The 16731-nt window shown below is 41.5% G+C and overlaps 1 protein-coding gene across 1 annotated transcript in view; it reads right to left on the reverse strand.

The window, feature by feature from the left end:
- LOC115121665 (excitatory amino acid transporter 2-like) overlaps positions 1-16731 on the reverse strand; it is a 142037-nt gene that overhangs the window by 40443 nt on the left and 84863 nt on the right. Inside the window, exons 2-4 of the mRNA XM_065010261.1 lie at positions 7593-7766; positions 5354-5506; positions 4939-5195 (exon numbers count right to left, since the gene is read on the reverse strand). Of these exons, the coding sequence (XP_064866333.1) occupies positions 4939-5195; positions 5354-5506; positions 7593-7766 (584 nt within the window). The remainder of the gene's footprint in view (positions 1-4938; positions 5196-5353; positions 5507-7592; positions 7767-16731) is intronic.

The following is a 16731-nucleotide window of genomic DNA, read 5'->3' on the forward strand; positions in this document are numbered from 1 at the left end:
AATGTTCTCTACCTATATAGTACTGTAAATACCCCAATTCATGTTGTTCTGTTCAATTACCATGTTGTTCTGTTCAATGTTCTCTACCTATATAGTACTGTAAATACCCCAATTCATGTTGTTCTGTTCAATGTTCTCTACCTATATAGTACTGTAAATACCCCAATTCATGTTGTTCTGTTCAATGTTCTCTACCTATATAGTACTGTAAATACCCCAATTCATGTTGTTCTGTTCAATGTTCTCTACCTATATAGTACTGTAAATACCCCAATTCATGTTGTTCTGTTCAATGTTCTCTACCTATATAGTACTGTAAATACCCCAATTCATGTTGTTCTGTTCAATGTTCTCTACCTATATAGTACTGTAAATACCCCAATTCATGTTGTTCTGTTCAATGTTCTCTACCTATATAGTACTGTAAATACCCCAATTCATGTTGTTCTGTTCAATGTTCTCTACCTATATAGTACTGTAAATACCCCAATTCATGTTGTTCTGTTCAATGTTCTCTACCTATATAGTACTGTAAATACCCCAATTCATGTTGTTCTGTTCAATGTTCTCTACCTATATAGTACTGTAAATACCCCAATTCATGTTGTTCTGTTCAATGTTCTCTACCTATATAGTACTGTAAATACCCCAATTCATGTTGTTCTGTTCAATGTTCTCTACCTATATAGTACTGTAAATACCCCAATTCATGTTGTTCTGTTCAATGTTCTCTACCTATATAGTACTGTAAATACCCCAATTCATGTTGTTCTGTTCAATGTTCTCTACCTATATAGTACTGTAAATACCCCAATTCATGTTGTTCTGTTCAATGTTCTCTACCTATATAGTACTGTAAATACCCCAATTCATGTTGTTCTGTTCAATGTTCTCTACCTATATAGTACTGTAAATACCCCAATTCATGTTGTTCTGTTCAATGTTCTCTACCTATATAGTACTGTAAATACCCCAATTCATGTTGTTCTGTTCAATGTTCTCTACCTATATAGTACTGTAAATACCCCAATTCATGTTGTTCTGTTCAATGTTCTCTACCTATATAGTACTGTAAATACCCCAATTCATGTTGTTCTGTTCAATGTTCTCTACCTATATAGTACTGTAAATACCCCAATTCATGTTGTTCTGTTCAATGTTCTCTACCTATATAGTACTGTAAATACCCCAATTCATGTTGTTCTGTTCAATGTTCTCTACCTATATAGTACTGTAAATACCCCAATTCATGTTGTTCTGTTCAATGTTCTCTACCTATATAGTACTGTAAATACCCCAATTCATGTTGTTCTGTTCAATGTTCTCTACCTATATAGTACTGTAAATACCCCAATTCATGTTGTTCTGTTCAATGTTCTCTACCTATATAGTACTGTAAATACCCCAATTCATGTTGTTCTGTTCAATGTTCTACCTATATAGTACTGTAAATACCCCAATTCATGTTGTTCTGTTCAATGTTCTCTACCTATATAGTACTGTAAATACCCCAATTCATGTTGTTCTGTTCAATGTTCTCTACCTATATAGTACTGTAAATACCCCAATTCATGTTGTTCTGTTCAATGTTCTCTACCTATATAGTACTGTAAATACCCCAATTCATGTTGTTCTGTTCAATGTTCTCTACCTATATAGTACTGTAAATACCCCAATTATGTTGTTCTGTTCAATGTTCTCTACCTATATGTTGTTTTATGTTGTTCTGTTCAATGTTCTCTACCTATATAGTACTGTAAATACCCCAATTCATGTTGTTCTGTTCAATGTTCTCTACCTATATAGTACTGTAAATACCCCAATTCATGTTGTTCTGTTCAATGTTCTCTACCTATATAGTACTGTAAATACCCCAATTCATGTTGTTCTGTTCAATGTTCTCTACCTATATAGTACTGTAAATACCCCAATTCATGTTGTTCTGTTCAATGTTCTCTACCTATATAGTACTGTAAATACCCCAATTCATGTTGTTCTGTTCAATGTTCTCTACCTATATAGTACTGTAAATACCCCAATTCATGTTGTTCTGTTCAATGTTCTCTACCTATATAGTACTGTAAATACCCCAATTCATGTTGTTCTGTTCAATGTTCTCTACCTATATAGTACTGTAAATACCCCAATTCATGTTGTTCTGTTCAATGTTCTCTACCTATATAGTACTGTAAATACCCCAATTCATGTTGTTCTGTTCAATGTTCTCTACCTATATAGTACTGTAAATACCCCAATTCATGTTGTTCTGTTCAATGTTCTCTACCTATATAGTACTGTAAATACCCCAATTCATGTTGTTCTGTTCAATGTTCTCTACCTATATAGTACTGTAAATACCCCAATTCATGTTGTTCTGTTCAATGTTCTCTACCTATATAGTACTGTAAATACCCCAATTCATGTTGTTCTGTTCAATGTTCTATATAGTCTGTAAATACCAATTCATGTTGTTCTATAGTACTGTAAATACCCCAATTCATGTTGTTCTGTTCAATGTTCTCTACCTATATAGTACTGTAAATACCCCAATTCATGTTGTTCTGTTCAATGTTCTCTACCTATATAGTACTGTAAATACCCCAATTCATGTTGTTCTGTTCAATGTTCTCTACCTATATAGTACTGTAAATACCCCAATTCATGTTGTTCTGTTCAATGTTCTCTACCTATATAGTACTGTAAATACCCCAATTCATGTTGTTCTGTTCAATGTTCTCTACCTATATAGTACTGTAAATACCCCAATTCATGTTGTTCTGTTCAATGTTCTCTACCTATATAGTACTGTAAATACCCCAATTCATGTTGTTCTGTTCAATGTTCTCTACCTATATAGTACTGTAAATACCCCAATTCATGTTGTTCTGTTCAATGTAGTCTGTAAATACCCCAATTCATGTTGTTCTGTTACCTATATAGTACTGTAAATACCCCAATTCATGTTGTTCTGTTCAATGTTCTCTACCTATATAGTACTGTAAATACCCCAATTCATGTTGTTCTGTTCAATGTTCTCTACCTATATAGTACTGTAAATACCCCAATTCATGTTGTTCTGTTCAATGTTCTCTACCTATATAGTACTGTAAATACCCCAATTCATGTTGTTCTGTTCAATGTTCTCTACCTATATAGTACTGTAAATACCCCAATTCATGTTGTTCTGTTCAATGTTCTCTACCTATATAGTACTGTAAATACCCCAATTCATGTTGTTCTGTTCAATGTTCTCTACCTATATAGTACTGTAAATACCCCAATTCATGTTGTTCTGTTCAATGTTCTCTACCTATATAGTACTGTAAATACCCCAATTCATGTTGTTCTGTTCAATGTTCTCTACCTATATAGTACTGTAAATACCCCAATTCATGTTGTTCTGTTCAATGTTCTCTACCTATATAGTACTGTAAATACCCCAATTCATGTTGTTCTGTTCAATGTTCTCTACCTATATAGTACTGTAAATACCCTTCTCTACTCTAAAGCAAAACTCTACTTCCGTGATGACATAAGCCATTCCTTTTTATGAACTAGTCTGTATATATACAGTCCCTTCCAAACTATTGGCTCCCCTTAACTTCTTCCACATGTTGTTGTGTTACAGCTTGAATTTAAAATGGATTAAATAGAGATTTTTGGTCACTGGCCTACAAACAATAACCCATAATGTCAAAGTGGAATTATATTTGAGGAATTTTTACGTATTAATTACAAATGACAAGCTGAAATGTGTTGAGTCAATAAGTATTCAACACCTTTGTTATGACAAGCCTAAATAAACTAAAAAGTCCACATTTGCTTAATAAGTCACACAATGGACCCAGATTCAACCACAAAGATCAGGTTTTCCAATGCCTCGCAAAGAGGGGCACCTATTTAAAACAGTTACAGAGTTTATGAGCTGTGATAGGAGAACACTGAGGAAGAATCAACAACATTGTAGTTACACCACAATACTAACCTAATCAACAGAGTGAAACGGAGGAAGCACGACAGAATACAAATGTTCCTAAATATGCATCCTGTTTGCAGTAAGGCACTAAAGTAAAACTACAAAAAAAATGTGGCAAAGAAATTACCTTTATGTCCTGGATACAAAGTTTTATGTTTGGGGAAAATCCAACTGAACACATCCCTGAGTATCACACTTCATATTTTCAAGCATGGCGGTGGCTGCATCATGTTATGGGTATGTTTGTGATCGGCAATGACTAAGGGAGTGTTTTTTAGGATAAAAAGAAACAAAATAGAGCTAAGCACAGTCAAAATCCTAGAGGAAAACCTGGTTCAGTCTGCTTTCCAACAGACAGCAGGGCAATAACTTAAAACACAAGGCCAAATAAACAGTGGAGTTGCTTACCAAGATGACGTTGAATGTTCCTGAGTGGCCTAGTTACGGTTTTGACAGAGCTTCAAGAATTTTAAAAAGAATGTGCAAATATTGTACAATCCAAAGCTCTTACAGACTTACCCAGAAAGACTCAGACCTGTAATCGCTGCCAAAGGTGACTCTAACATGTAATGGGGTTGAGTACTTTTCTAATCAAGATATATTACTGTTTTGTTTTTCACAAATATTTTACAAATGTTAGAATTGTTCTTCCAGTTTGACATTACAGAGTATTTAGTGTAGATCGGTGACAAAAAAAGACAATGAAATCCATTTGAATCACTTTTTAACACAACAAAATGTGGGGAAAGTAAAGGGCTGTAATACTTTCTGAACGCTCTGTAACAATCAATTGCGAATTGGACACAATTGCCCCATAAGCCACACATTCCCAATGCTGGTCATTAAAGTCAGGCTTTGATAGGGTCCAAATCTCACAATAACAACTGAACATCCATTGTTTGATGGGGTCAGGGTTTAGTTCTGCGTCTGGGTCCAGTTGTAGTTCTGGGTCTGGGTCCTACCTGTTGGAAGCAGGCCTGCACCAGGTTTTCAGGGAACAGGTTCCTGATGAGGTCCAGGAAGGCGTCCACACTGCTGACCTCCTGGTTCTTGGGGGCCGTGTCCTGCCCCTGACTGCTCCTGAGTTTGGGGTTTCCCGGGTGGATCCCCAGGACCAGGATGACCCCCAGGATGGCAGCTATGACCGTAGTGGACATGTAGTAGACCATGGCCCTGGAGCCCATCCTCCCACTGGAACGAGCATCCAGACCAGCCAGACCTGGGAGGGAGAGAGACAGGCTGATGAGCAGGGCACCTTCCACCTGCCTGAGTGTGTGTGTGTGTGTGTGTGTGTGTGTGTGTGTGTGTGTGTGTGTGTGTGTGTGTGTGTGTGTGTGTGTGTGTGTGTGTGTGTGTGTGTGTATTACAACAGTGTACCTGTGATGAGGCTGGAGATGATGAGGGGCAAGATGAGCATCTTCAGCATCCTCATGAGGATGTCTCCAGGAAAGGACACCAGCATCAGGGTGTTGGGGTCTGTAATAGAAACATACCGCAGCAGCATCCCAAACAGCGACCCCGCTATTACACCTGTTACAGTTCACAGAGGAGAGGAGTAAGCACAACAGCCACACAATGGTTTCCTCTGTCACCCTTACAGCTTCCGTGAGAGCGCAGAGAGAAGAGATTCCAGTGAAACGCTTCAGAAGAGCATTTTGAGAGGGTTTATAATCACAGTGTCTGACTCATTGGATTTCATTTCCATTCCAGGGGATTTACAGTAAGTACACGAGTGCCAACAAGAAGTGATGTGTACAGTGCATTAGGAGAGTATTCAGACCCCTTGACCTTTTCCACACTTTGTTGCGTTACAGCCTTTTTCTAAAATGGATTAAAAAATATTTAAATCCTCATTAATCTACACACAAAAGCCCATAATGATAAAGCGAAAACGTAACTACAAGTATTCAGACCCTTTGCTATGAAACTCGAAATTGAGCTCAGGTCCATCCTGTTTCCATTGATCATCCTTGATATGTTTCTACAACTTGATTGGAGTCCACTTGTGGTAAATTCAATTGGACATGATTTGGAAAAGCACATCTGTCTATATAAGGTCCCACAGTTGACAGTGCATGTCAAAGCAAAAACCAAGCCATGAGGTCGAAGGAATTGTCCGTAGAGCTCCGAGACAGGACTGTGTCGAGGCACAGATCTGGGGAAGGGTACCAATTTTTTTTTTGCAGCATTGAAGGTCCCCAAGACCACAGTGGCTTCCATCATTCTTAAATGGAAGACGTTTGGAACCACAAAAACCCTTCCTAGAGCTGGCTGCTCGGGCCAAACTGAGCAATCTGGGGAGAAGGGCCTTGATCAGGGAGGTGACCAAGAACCCGATGGTCACTCTGACAGAGCTCCAGAGTTCCTCTGTGGAGATGGGAGAACCTTCCAGAAGGACAACCATCTCTGCAGCACTCCACCAATCAGGCCTTTATGGTAGACTGGCCAGACGGAAGCCACTCCTCAGTAAAAGGCACATGACAGACTGCTTGGAGTTTTCCAAAAGGCACCTAAAGGACTCTCAGACCATAAGAAACAAGATTCTCTGGTCTGATTAAACCAAGATTGAACCCTTTGGCCTGAATGCCAAGTGTCACGTCTGGAGGAAACCTGGCACCATCCCTACAGTGAAGCATGGTGGTGGCAGCATAATGCTGTGGGGATGTTTTTCAGCATCAGGGACTGGTAGACTAGTCAGGATCGATGGAAAGATGAACGGAGCAAAGTACAGAAAGATCTGTGATGAAAACCTGTTCCAGAGCGCTCAGGACCTCAGACTGGGGCGAAGGTTCACATTCCAATAGGACAACAACCCTAACCACACAGCCAAGACAACGCACTAGTGGCTTTGGGACAAGTTTCTGAATGTCCTTGAGTGGCCCAGCAAGAGCCTGGACTTGAACCTGATCGAACATCTCTGTAGAGACCTGAAAAATAGCTGTGCAGCGACGCTCCCCATCTAACCTGACAGAACTTGAGAGGATCTGCAGAGAAGAATGGAAGAAACCTCCAAAATACAGGTGTGCAAAGCATCATACCCAAGAAGACTCAAGGCTGTAATCACTGCCAAAGGTGCCTCAACAAAGTACTGAGTAAAGTATCTGAATACTTATGTAAATGTGATATTTCTATTTCTTTGTTTTTATACATTTGCAAACATTTCTAAAAACGTATTTTTCTTTTGTCATTATGGTGTTTTATGTGTAGATTGATGAGGGAATAAAAAAAAAAAATTAAAATCAATTTTAGAATAAGGCTCTAACTTCACAAAATGTGGAAAAAATGTAAGGGGTCTTTATACTTTCCGAATGCACTGTATGTACTAACTATATTCTTGATATGTGACTACGGTGAAGAAAACAAAGAGAGAATTGCCATGGGTGTAAAATGTGTGTGAGAAAGCTGTAAAAAAATAAGAGAGAAAGTTTGTTATTGTCGTCCAAAGAGGGGGATGGGCAAATAAAACATTTAATCAAATGTTTATATATAAAAAATTGTTAGCAAGCACAGGTAATACAGAGAGCTGAAATGCAGCGTAACACGTTATAACCACTGAAAGCGATGAAATAATTGATTTCCTGACAGTTGACCACCATGAAGCGAGGTAGGCACCTACCCAGTATAGTGAGGACGAGCAGTGAGTTTCGGATGAGGAAGCCACAGTAGGTTCCCAAGAAACTATTGGGAAGTTTGGGTTCCAACAAATCCAACACTCCAGCTCCAACAATGGGTGGCTCATCATAATGGGCCTTGTTAGACTGGTGGACTGGCTGCTGATTCGTCATCCTGTCTGTGGTAGAGAGGGAGACAGTGAGAGAGGGAGGTGTACTGTGACAACACATCTGCCTGGTCAGAAAACAGCCCCATGCCTCTTCCTCTGGTGTAAGCATCAACGTGGCTCCCCTTAGCCTTTCTATTGGCTTGGGGAAACGTAGACCATATTGTTGTCTTACACCTGGTTCCTTGAGATCTGCAAAGACAGAGGGGGAAGAGGCGAGGAGTTGTTTTCAGACCAGTTTAACACCATCACCATGACTAAGATGAGTAACATAGATCTGACAGATCAGTCAGGTTAAGGTCTGATAAATGTCATTACATTGAGAAGGAATGTACCCACAACCTGAATAATACAGGATATGGAGGTGGAGAAAGATGGATGGAAAACAGTTGGGAGAGAGACGGAGAGAGACGGAGGGAGACGTAGAGAGACGAAGAGAGACGGAGAGAGACGGAGAGAGACGGAGAGAGACGGAGGGAGACGGGAGAGACGGAGAGTGACGGAGGGAGACGGAGAGAGACGGAGAGAGACGGAGAGATACGGAGAGAGACGGAGGGAGACGGAGAGAGACGGAGAGAGATGGAGAGATACGGAGAGAGACGGAGGGAGACGGAGAGAGACGGAGGGAGACGGAGAGAGACGGAGAGAGACGGAGAGAGACGGAGGGAGACGGAGAGAGACGGAGAGAGACGGAGAGAGACGGAGAGAGACGGAGAGAGACGGAGAGAGAGACGAGGAGAGAGACGGAGGGAGACGGAGAGAGACGGAGAGAGACGGAGAGAGACGAGAGAGACGGACGGAGCGGAGAGACGGAGAGACGGAGAGAGACGGAGAGAGACGGAGAGAGACGGAGAGAGACGGAGAGAGACGGAGAGAGACGGAGGGAGACGGAGAGAGACGGAGGGAGACGGAGAGAGACGGAGGGAGACGGAGAGACGGAGAGAGACGGAGAGAGACGGAGGGAGACGGAGAGAGACGGAGAGAGACGGAGAGAGACGGAGAGAGACGGAGGAGACGGGAGAGACGGAGAGAGATGGAGAGAGACGGAGGGAGACGGAGGGAGACGGAGAGAGACGGAGGGAGACGGAGAGAGACGGAGAGAGACGGAGAGAGACGGAGGGAGACGGAGAGAGACGGAGTAAGAAAGCACTCTGACAATCATCTGAGAGTCATGTCATGGGAATGGTCAACGATAATCTGACAATGTGAGTGATGGTGCACAATTCTATTCAAGTCAACCAGAGAATCACCGACGTCACCCCCACATCACAACCTAAACCAAACCCCCCACTTCTGCCAGAGAAGGAACATCCAGCCTAACATCAGATATCAGACTAGACAGGTTCAAACATCGTCAAAACAATAGGTGGACATGCAATCCAAATAAGACCATTACATAAAAGCACCAATATTATGTAAGCAATGTAAATCTGATCAGGTTTGATACATTATAATAATATTCAACTAATAACTACTCAGTCTGCCTAGTCTGTCTGTTCCAGTGTTCCAATGCAGTGACCAGCAGCACCAGCTCCAACAGAGTGTAGAGAGGGATGATGAATCCCACTCCCACCAGCGATAAACACATCTGGAGAGCAACATGGCGGTGTGTGAAGTCAGCGTCAGGAACCTGAGTGGCACATTTACAAACAGACAGCTGCACAATCGCACATGATTATAATTCATCAGCCATGCAGATGGCATTTCTACATGAGGAAGAATAGAGAAAACCCTCACCAAAATGCACGTAGACCAGTCTAGTCTAACCTCCTTCTATTCCCTCTCTCCTTCCTTCTTTACCTCCTCCACTCTCTATGGACCTCACCCTTTGACCTCACGTCTCTCCATCATGCTCTCTTTCCCTGCTCTGTTCATCAGCTTGTCTTCATCTGTCGTTTAAAGTCCAACAACAGTTGCTGCCCGGGCATAAAGAGGGATTGCCAGCAAATGCAACCCAAAAAATTGGGGGAGGGGAATCTCTTGGCAAGTTTCGATAGCAGACCGATATAATCCCTTGTGAACTGTGCGGTGGGGGGAAGGGGAGGGGCGGAGGGGGCTCCCTGTTTCTGTTACTGTACCAATCCTCTTTGCAAAATTCATTTCATTCTTACATTAAGAACAATGTTTACAAACATCCTGGAGACAATGTACTGTACTCCAAATACCCAGCAGTCCTACTGTTGGAGTGTGAGTCAGAAGCCCCACCATGATCTGATGAACTGTATAATCACTGTACTATCAGAAAACACAGAGTAGACCAATGAACACACAGAGTGTTTATGTGCATCCCAAATAGCAATATTTTCTCTATATAGTGTACAATTGACCCAGGCCCATAGAGCTCTGGCCAAAAGTAGTGCACTATAAAGGGAAAGGGTGCCATTTGGGACACAGATCTCATTGCCAATACTTTGTTCAGTAGGATGGCAGTGCCAAGTCTACAGCGCAGGTCTACAGCTCTTAGGATGGGTACTAAGACCTTGGAGGAGGTCAGACAGAGGACCCGACCCCATAGAATGACATATACCGTAGGAATTGAATAAGATCTCTATGCCTGACCCACTGTCCTACCAAACGTCAGGATGCATCCTGCATCATGTAATGAGGATATATGCTGAAGATTGAACAGTGCATAAATTGCAGTAACATGCTCAATGACCTGTAGCCTGCTGTAGCCGTGTTGCAAATCCATTTTCTTCCCTAGACTAAGGGATTATTTTCCGTCTCTAGGAAATGTAGGAATGGCCTGAACAGTGGGATTGGGAGCTAGCCTCCAAGGCTCCAACAGACCGACACGGAAAACAGTCCACATGTAACTCTGGACCAGAGCTAGCCTCCAATCGACCAACAGGGAAGAAAGTCCACATGCAACCCTGGACCAGAGCTAGCCTCCAATAGACCAACAGTGAAGATAGTCCACATGTAACCCTGGACCAGAGCTAGTCTCCAACAGACGACACGGAAGATAGTCCACATGTAACCCTGGACCAGAGCTAGCCTCCAATAGACCAACCGGGAAGAAAGTCCACATGTAACCCTGGACCAGAGCTAGCCTCCAATAGACCAACCGGGAAGATAGTCCACATGTAACCCTGGACCAGAGCTATCCTCCAATAGACCAACAGGGAAGATAGTCCACATGTAACCCTGGACCAGAGCTAGCCTCCAATAGACCAACCGGGAAGATAGTCCACATGTAACCCTGGACCAGAGCTATCCTCCAATAGACCAACAGGGAAGATAGTCCACATGTAACCCTGACCCAGAGCTATCCTCCAATAGACCAACCGGAAAGATAGTCCACATGTAACCCTGACCCAGAGCTATCCTCCAATAGACCAACCGGGAAGATAGTCTACATGTAACCCTGGACCAGAGCTATCCTCCAATAGACCAACCGGGAAAATAGACTGCATGTAACCCTGACCCAGAGCTATCCTCCAATAGACTTAAAGGGAAGATAATCCACATGTAACCCTGACCCAGAGCTATCCACCAATAGACTTAAAGGGAAGATAGTCCACATGTAACTCTGACCCAGACCTATCCACCAATAGACCAACCGGGAAGATAGTCCACATGTAGCTCTGGACCAGAGCTAGCCTAAAATACACTAACATGGAAAAAAATCCACATGTATCTCTGGACCAGAGCTAGCCTCCAATATCATAATCTCAGCACCCAGAACAGTATCTTGAATGAAGGCTTGCTAGCTATATGATTGTCAGTCTTTTACAAGATACTATATACATAAAAGCAGACAGTCAATGGGTTTACACTGTTAAGTCAGAGCCCTTATGGTAAATCCAGGATTTGGTCAAACATGACAGAGATATTACAACCTTGGCAGGTAGGTTCAACAGTAGGTTCAAAGGAATACTGTACCTTTCTCTGAGAAGAAAGCTACAGTATTCCTCAGGAAAAGGCTTTAGGGAAGCACTCAGAACAGAAACATGTGTTAGAAATGAACATAAAGCACCAGGGATGAAGGAGGATACTTCAAAGACAGCAAGTCTCAACGGGAAAGAAAGCTGTAATCCTTACTGGCAGGGGATGTTACTGGCAGTGGTGATTTTCTTTACGTGTCGTGCCATGTTGAGCTCTCCTGGATCAGCAAGAAGACCAGAGTGAAACTAGTTCCATGCATCCAGATTCCAGAGATACTCACATCCCTTGAATGGTCATGCCAGTCTAGTCCGGACAGCTAATCTCTCACTCTTCTCTCTCTCTTAGGAGGAGAGACTTACATCACCATAGTATGTAATCCAATATCGCTGAGCTATCAATGCACATATTAACATTGGATCTGAAAACAAACTACCTATGTTATGATCTCTCTCACAATCACTATCAGTATCACTATCAGCATCACGATCACTATCAATATGACTATCACTTTCACTATGACGATCAGTATCTATCATGGTCACTATGACGATCATAATCTATCACTGTCACTGTCACTATGATGATCAGTATCTATCACTGTCACTGTCACTATGACGATCAGAATCTATCACTGTCACTGTCACTATGATGATCAGTATCTATCACTGTCACTATGACTATCAGCATCTATCACTGTCACTGTCACTATGATGATCAGTATCTATCACTGTCACTATGACGATCAGCATCTATCACTGTCACTGTCACTATGATGATCAGTATCTATCACTGTCACTATGATGATCAGCATCTATCACTGTCACTGTCACTATGACTATCAGCATCTATCACTGTCACTGTCACTATGATGGTCAGTATCTATCACTGTCACTATGATGATCAGTATCTATCACTGTCACTATGACGATCAGCATCTATCACTATCACTGTCACTATGACTATCAGCATCTATCACTGTCACTTTCACTATGATGATCAGTATCTATCACTGTCACTATGACGATCAGAATCTATCACTGTCACTGTCACTATGATGATCAGTATCTATCACTGTCACTGTCACTATGACTATCAGCATCTATCACTGTCACTGTCACTATGATGATCAGTATCTATCACTGTCACTATGACTATCAGCATCTACCACTGTCACTGTCTCTATGATGATCAGTATCTATCACTGTCACTATGACTATCAGCATCTATCACTGTCACTGTCACTATGATGATCAGTATCTATCACTGTCACTATGACGATCAGCATCTATCACTATCACTGTCACTATGACTATCAGCATCTATCACTGTCACTGTCACTATGATGATCAGTATCTATCACTGTCACTATGATGATCAGTATCTATCACTGTCACTATGACGATCAGCATCTATCACTATCACTGTCACTATGACTATCAGCATCTATCACTGTCACTGTCACTATGATGATCGGTATCTATCACTGTCACTATGATGATCAGAATCTGTCACTATGACGATCAGCATCTATCACTATCACTGTCACTATGACGATCTGCATCTATCACTGTCACTGTCACTATGATGATCAGCATCTATCACTGTCACTGTCACTATGACGATCAGCATCTATCACTGTCCCTATGACGATCAGAATCTATCACTGTCACTGTCACTATGACGATCAGCATCTATCACTGTCACTATGACGATCAGCATCTATCACTGTCACTGTCACTATGATGATCAGCATCTATCACTGTCACTATGATGATCAGCATCTATCACTGTCACTATGACGATCAGCATCTATCACTGTCACTGTCACTATGACGATCAGCATCTATCACTGTCACTGTCACTATGATGATCAGTATCTATCACTGTCACTATGACTATCAGCATCTATCACTGTCACTGTCACTATGACGATCAGCATCTATCACTGTCACTATGACGATCAGCATCTATCACTGCCACTGTCAATATGATGATCAGCATCTGTCACTGTCACTATGACGATCAGCATCTATCACTGTCCCTATGACGATCAGAATCTATCACTGTCACTGTCACTATGACGATCGGCATCTATCACTGTCACTATGACGATCAGCATCTATCACTGTCACTGTCACTATGATGATCAGCATCTATCACTGTCACTGTCACTATGATGATCAGCATCTATCACTGCCACTGTCAATATGATGATCAGCATCTGTCACTGTCACTATGACGATCAGCATCTATCACTGTCCCTATGACGATCAGAATCTATCACTGTCACTGTCACTATGATGATCAGTATCTATCACTGTCACTATGACGATCAGCATCTATCACTATCACTGTCACTATGATGATCAGAATCTATCACTGTCACGGTCACTATGACGATCAGCATCTATCACTGTCACTGTCACTATGACGATCAGCATCTATCACTGTCACTGTCACTATGATGATCAGAATCTATCACTGTCACTATGACGATCAGCATCTATCACTGCCACTGTCAATATGATGATCAGCATCTGTCACTGTCACTATGACGATCAGCATCTATCACTGTCCCTATGACGATCAGAATCTATCACTGTCACTGTCACTATGACGATCAGCATCTATCACTGTCACTATGACGATCATCATCTATCACTGTCACTGTCACTATGATGATCAGCATCTATCACTGTCACTGTCGTTATGACGATCAGCATCTATCACTGCCACTGTCAATATGATGATCAGCATCTGTCACTGTCACTATGACGATCAGCATCTATCACTGTCCCTATGACGATCAGAATCTATCACTGTCACTGTCACTATGACGATCAGCATCTATCACTGTTACTGTCACTATGATGATCAGCATCTATCACTGTCACTATGATGATCAGCATCTATCACTGTCACTATGACGATCAGCATCTATCACTGTCACTGTCACTATGACGATCAGCATCTATCACTGTCACTGTCACTATGATGATCAGTATCTATCACTGTCACTATGACTATCAGCATCTATCACTGTCACTGTCACTATGATGATCAGTATCTATCACTGTCACTATGACGATCAGCATCTATCACTGTCACTGTCACTATGACTATCAGCATCTATCACTGTCACTGTCACTATGATGATCAGTATCTATCACTGTCACTGTCACTATGACTATCAGCATCTATCACTGTCACTGCCACTATGACGATCAGCATCTATCACTGTCACTATGATGATCAGCATCTATCACTGTCACTGTCTCTATGATGATCAGCATCTATCACTGTCACTGTCACTATGATGATGAGTATCTATCACTGTGACTGTCTCTATGATGATCAGTATCTATCACTGTGACTGTCACTATGATGATGAGTATCTATCACTGTGACTGTCACTATGATGATCAGTATCTATCACTGTGACTGTCTCTATGATGATCAGTATCTATCACTGTCACTGTCACTATGATGATCAGTATCTATCACTGTCACTATGATGATGAGTATCTATCACTGTGACTGTCACTATGATGATCAGTATCTATCACTGTGACTGTCACTATGATGATGAGTATCTATCACTGTCACTGTCACTATGATGATCAGCATCTATCACTGTGACTGTCACTATGATGATGAGTATCTATCACTGTGACTGTCACTATGATGATCAGTATCTATCACTGTGACTGTCACTATGATGATCAGTATCTATCACTGTCACTATGACGATCAGCATCTATCACTGTCACTGTCACTATGACTATCAGCATCTATCACTGTCACTATGACGATCAGCATCTATCACTATCACTGTCACTATGATGATCAGAATCTATCACTGTCACGGTCACTATGACGATCAGCATCTATCACTGTCACTGTCACTATGACGATCAGCATCTATCACTGTCACTGTCACTATGATGATCAGCATCTATCACTGTCACTATGACTATCAGCATCTATCACTGTCACTGTCACTATGATGATCAGTATCTATCACTGTCACTATGACGATCAGCATCTATCACTGTCACTGTCACTATGACTATCAGCATCTATCACTGTCACTGTCACTATGATGATCAGTATCTATCACTGTCACTATGACGATCAGCATCTATCACTGTCACTGTCACTATGATGATCAGTATCTATCACTGTCACTATCACGATCAGTCATCTGATGGTCAGTACTGTCACTGTCACTATGATGATCAGTATCTATCACTGTCACTATGACGATCAGCATCTATCACTATCACTGTCACTATGACTATCAGCATCTATCACTGTCACTTTCACTATGATGATCAGTATCTATCACTGTCACTATGACGATCAGAATCTATCACTGTCACTGTCACTATGATGATCAGTATCTATCACTGTCACTGTCACTATGACTATCAGCATCTATCACTGTCACTGTCACTATGATGATCAGTATCTATCACTGTCACTATGACTATCAGCATCTACCACTGTCACTGTCTCTATGATGATCATTATCTATCACTGTCACTATGACTATCAGCATCTATCACTGTCACTGTCACTATGATGATCAGTATCTATCACTGTCACTATGACGATCAGCATCTATCACTATCACTGTCACTATGACTATCAGCATCTATCACTGTCACTGTCACTATGATGATCAGTATCTATCACTGTCACTATGATGATCAGTATCTATCACTGTCACTATGACGATCAGCATCTATCACTATCACTGTCACTATGACTATCAGCATCTATCACTGTCACTTTCACTATGATGATCAGTATCTATCACTGTCACTATGACGATCAGAATCTATCACTGTCACTGTCACTATGACTATCAGCATCTATCACTGTCACTGTCACTATGATGATCAGTATCTATCACTGTCACTATGACTATCAGAATCTATCACTGTCACTGTCACTATGATGATGAGTATCTATCACTGTCACTATGACGATCAGCATCTATCACTATCACTGTCACTATGACTATCAGCATCTATCACTGTCACTGTCACTATGATGATCGGTATCTATCACTGTCACTATGATG

The sequence above is a fragment of the Oncorhynchus nerka genome, linkage group LG26 (assembly GCF_034236695.1).
Source record: "Oncorhynchus nerka isolate Pitt River linkage group LG26, Oner_Uvic_2.0, whole genome shotgun sequence".
In the NCBI taxonomy this organism is placed as follows: Eukaryota; Metazoa; Chordata; class Actinopteri; order Salmoniformes; family Salmonidae; genus Oncorhynchus; species Oncorhynchus nerka.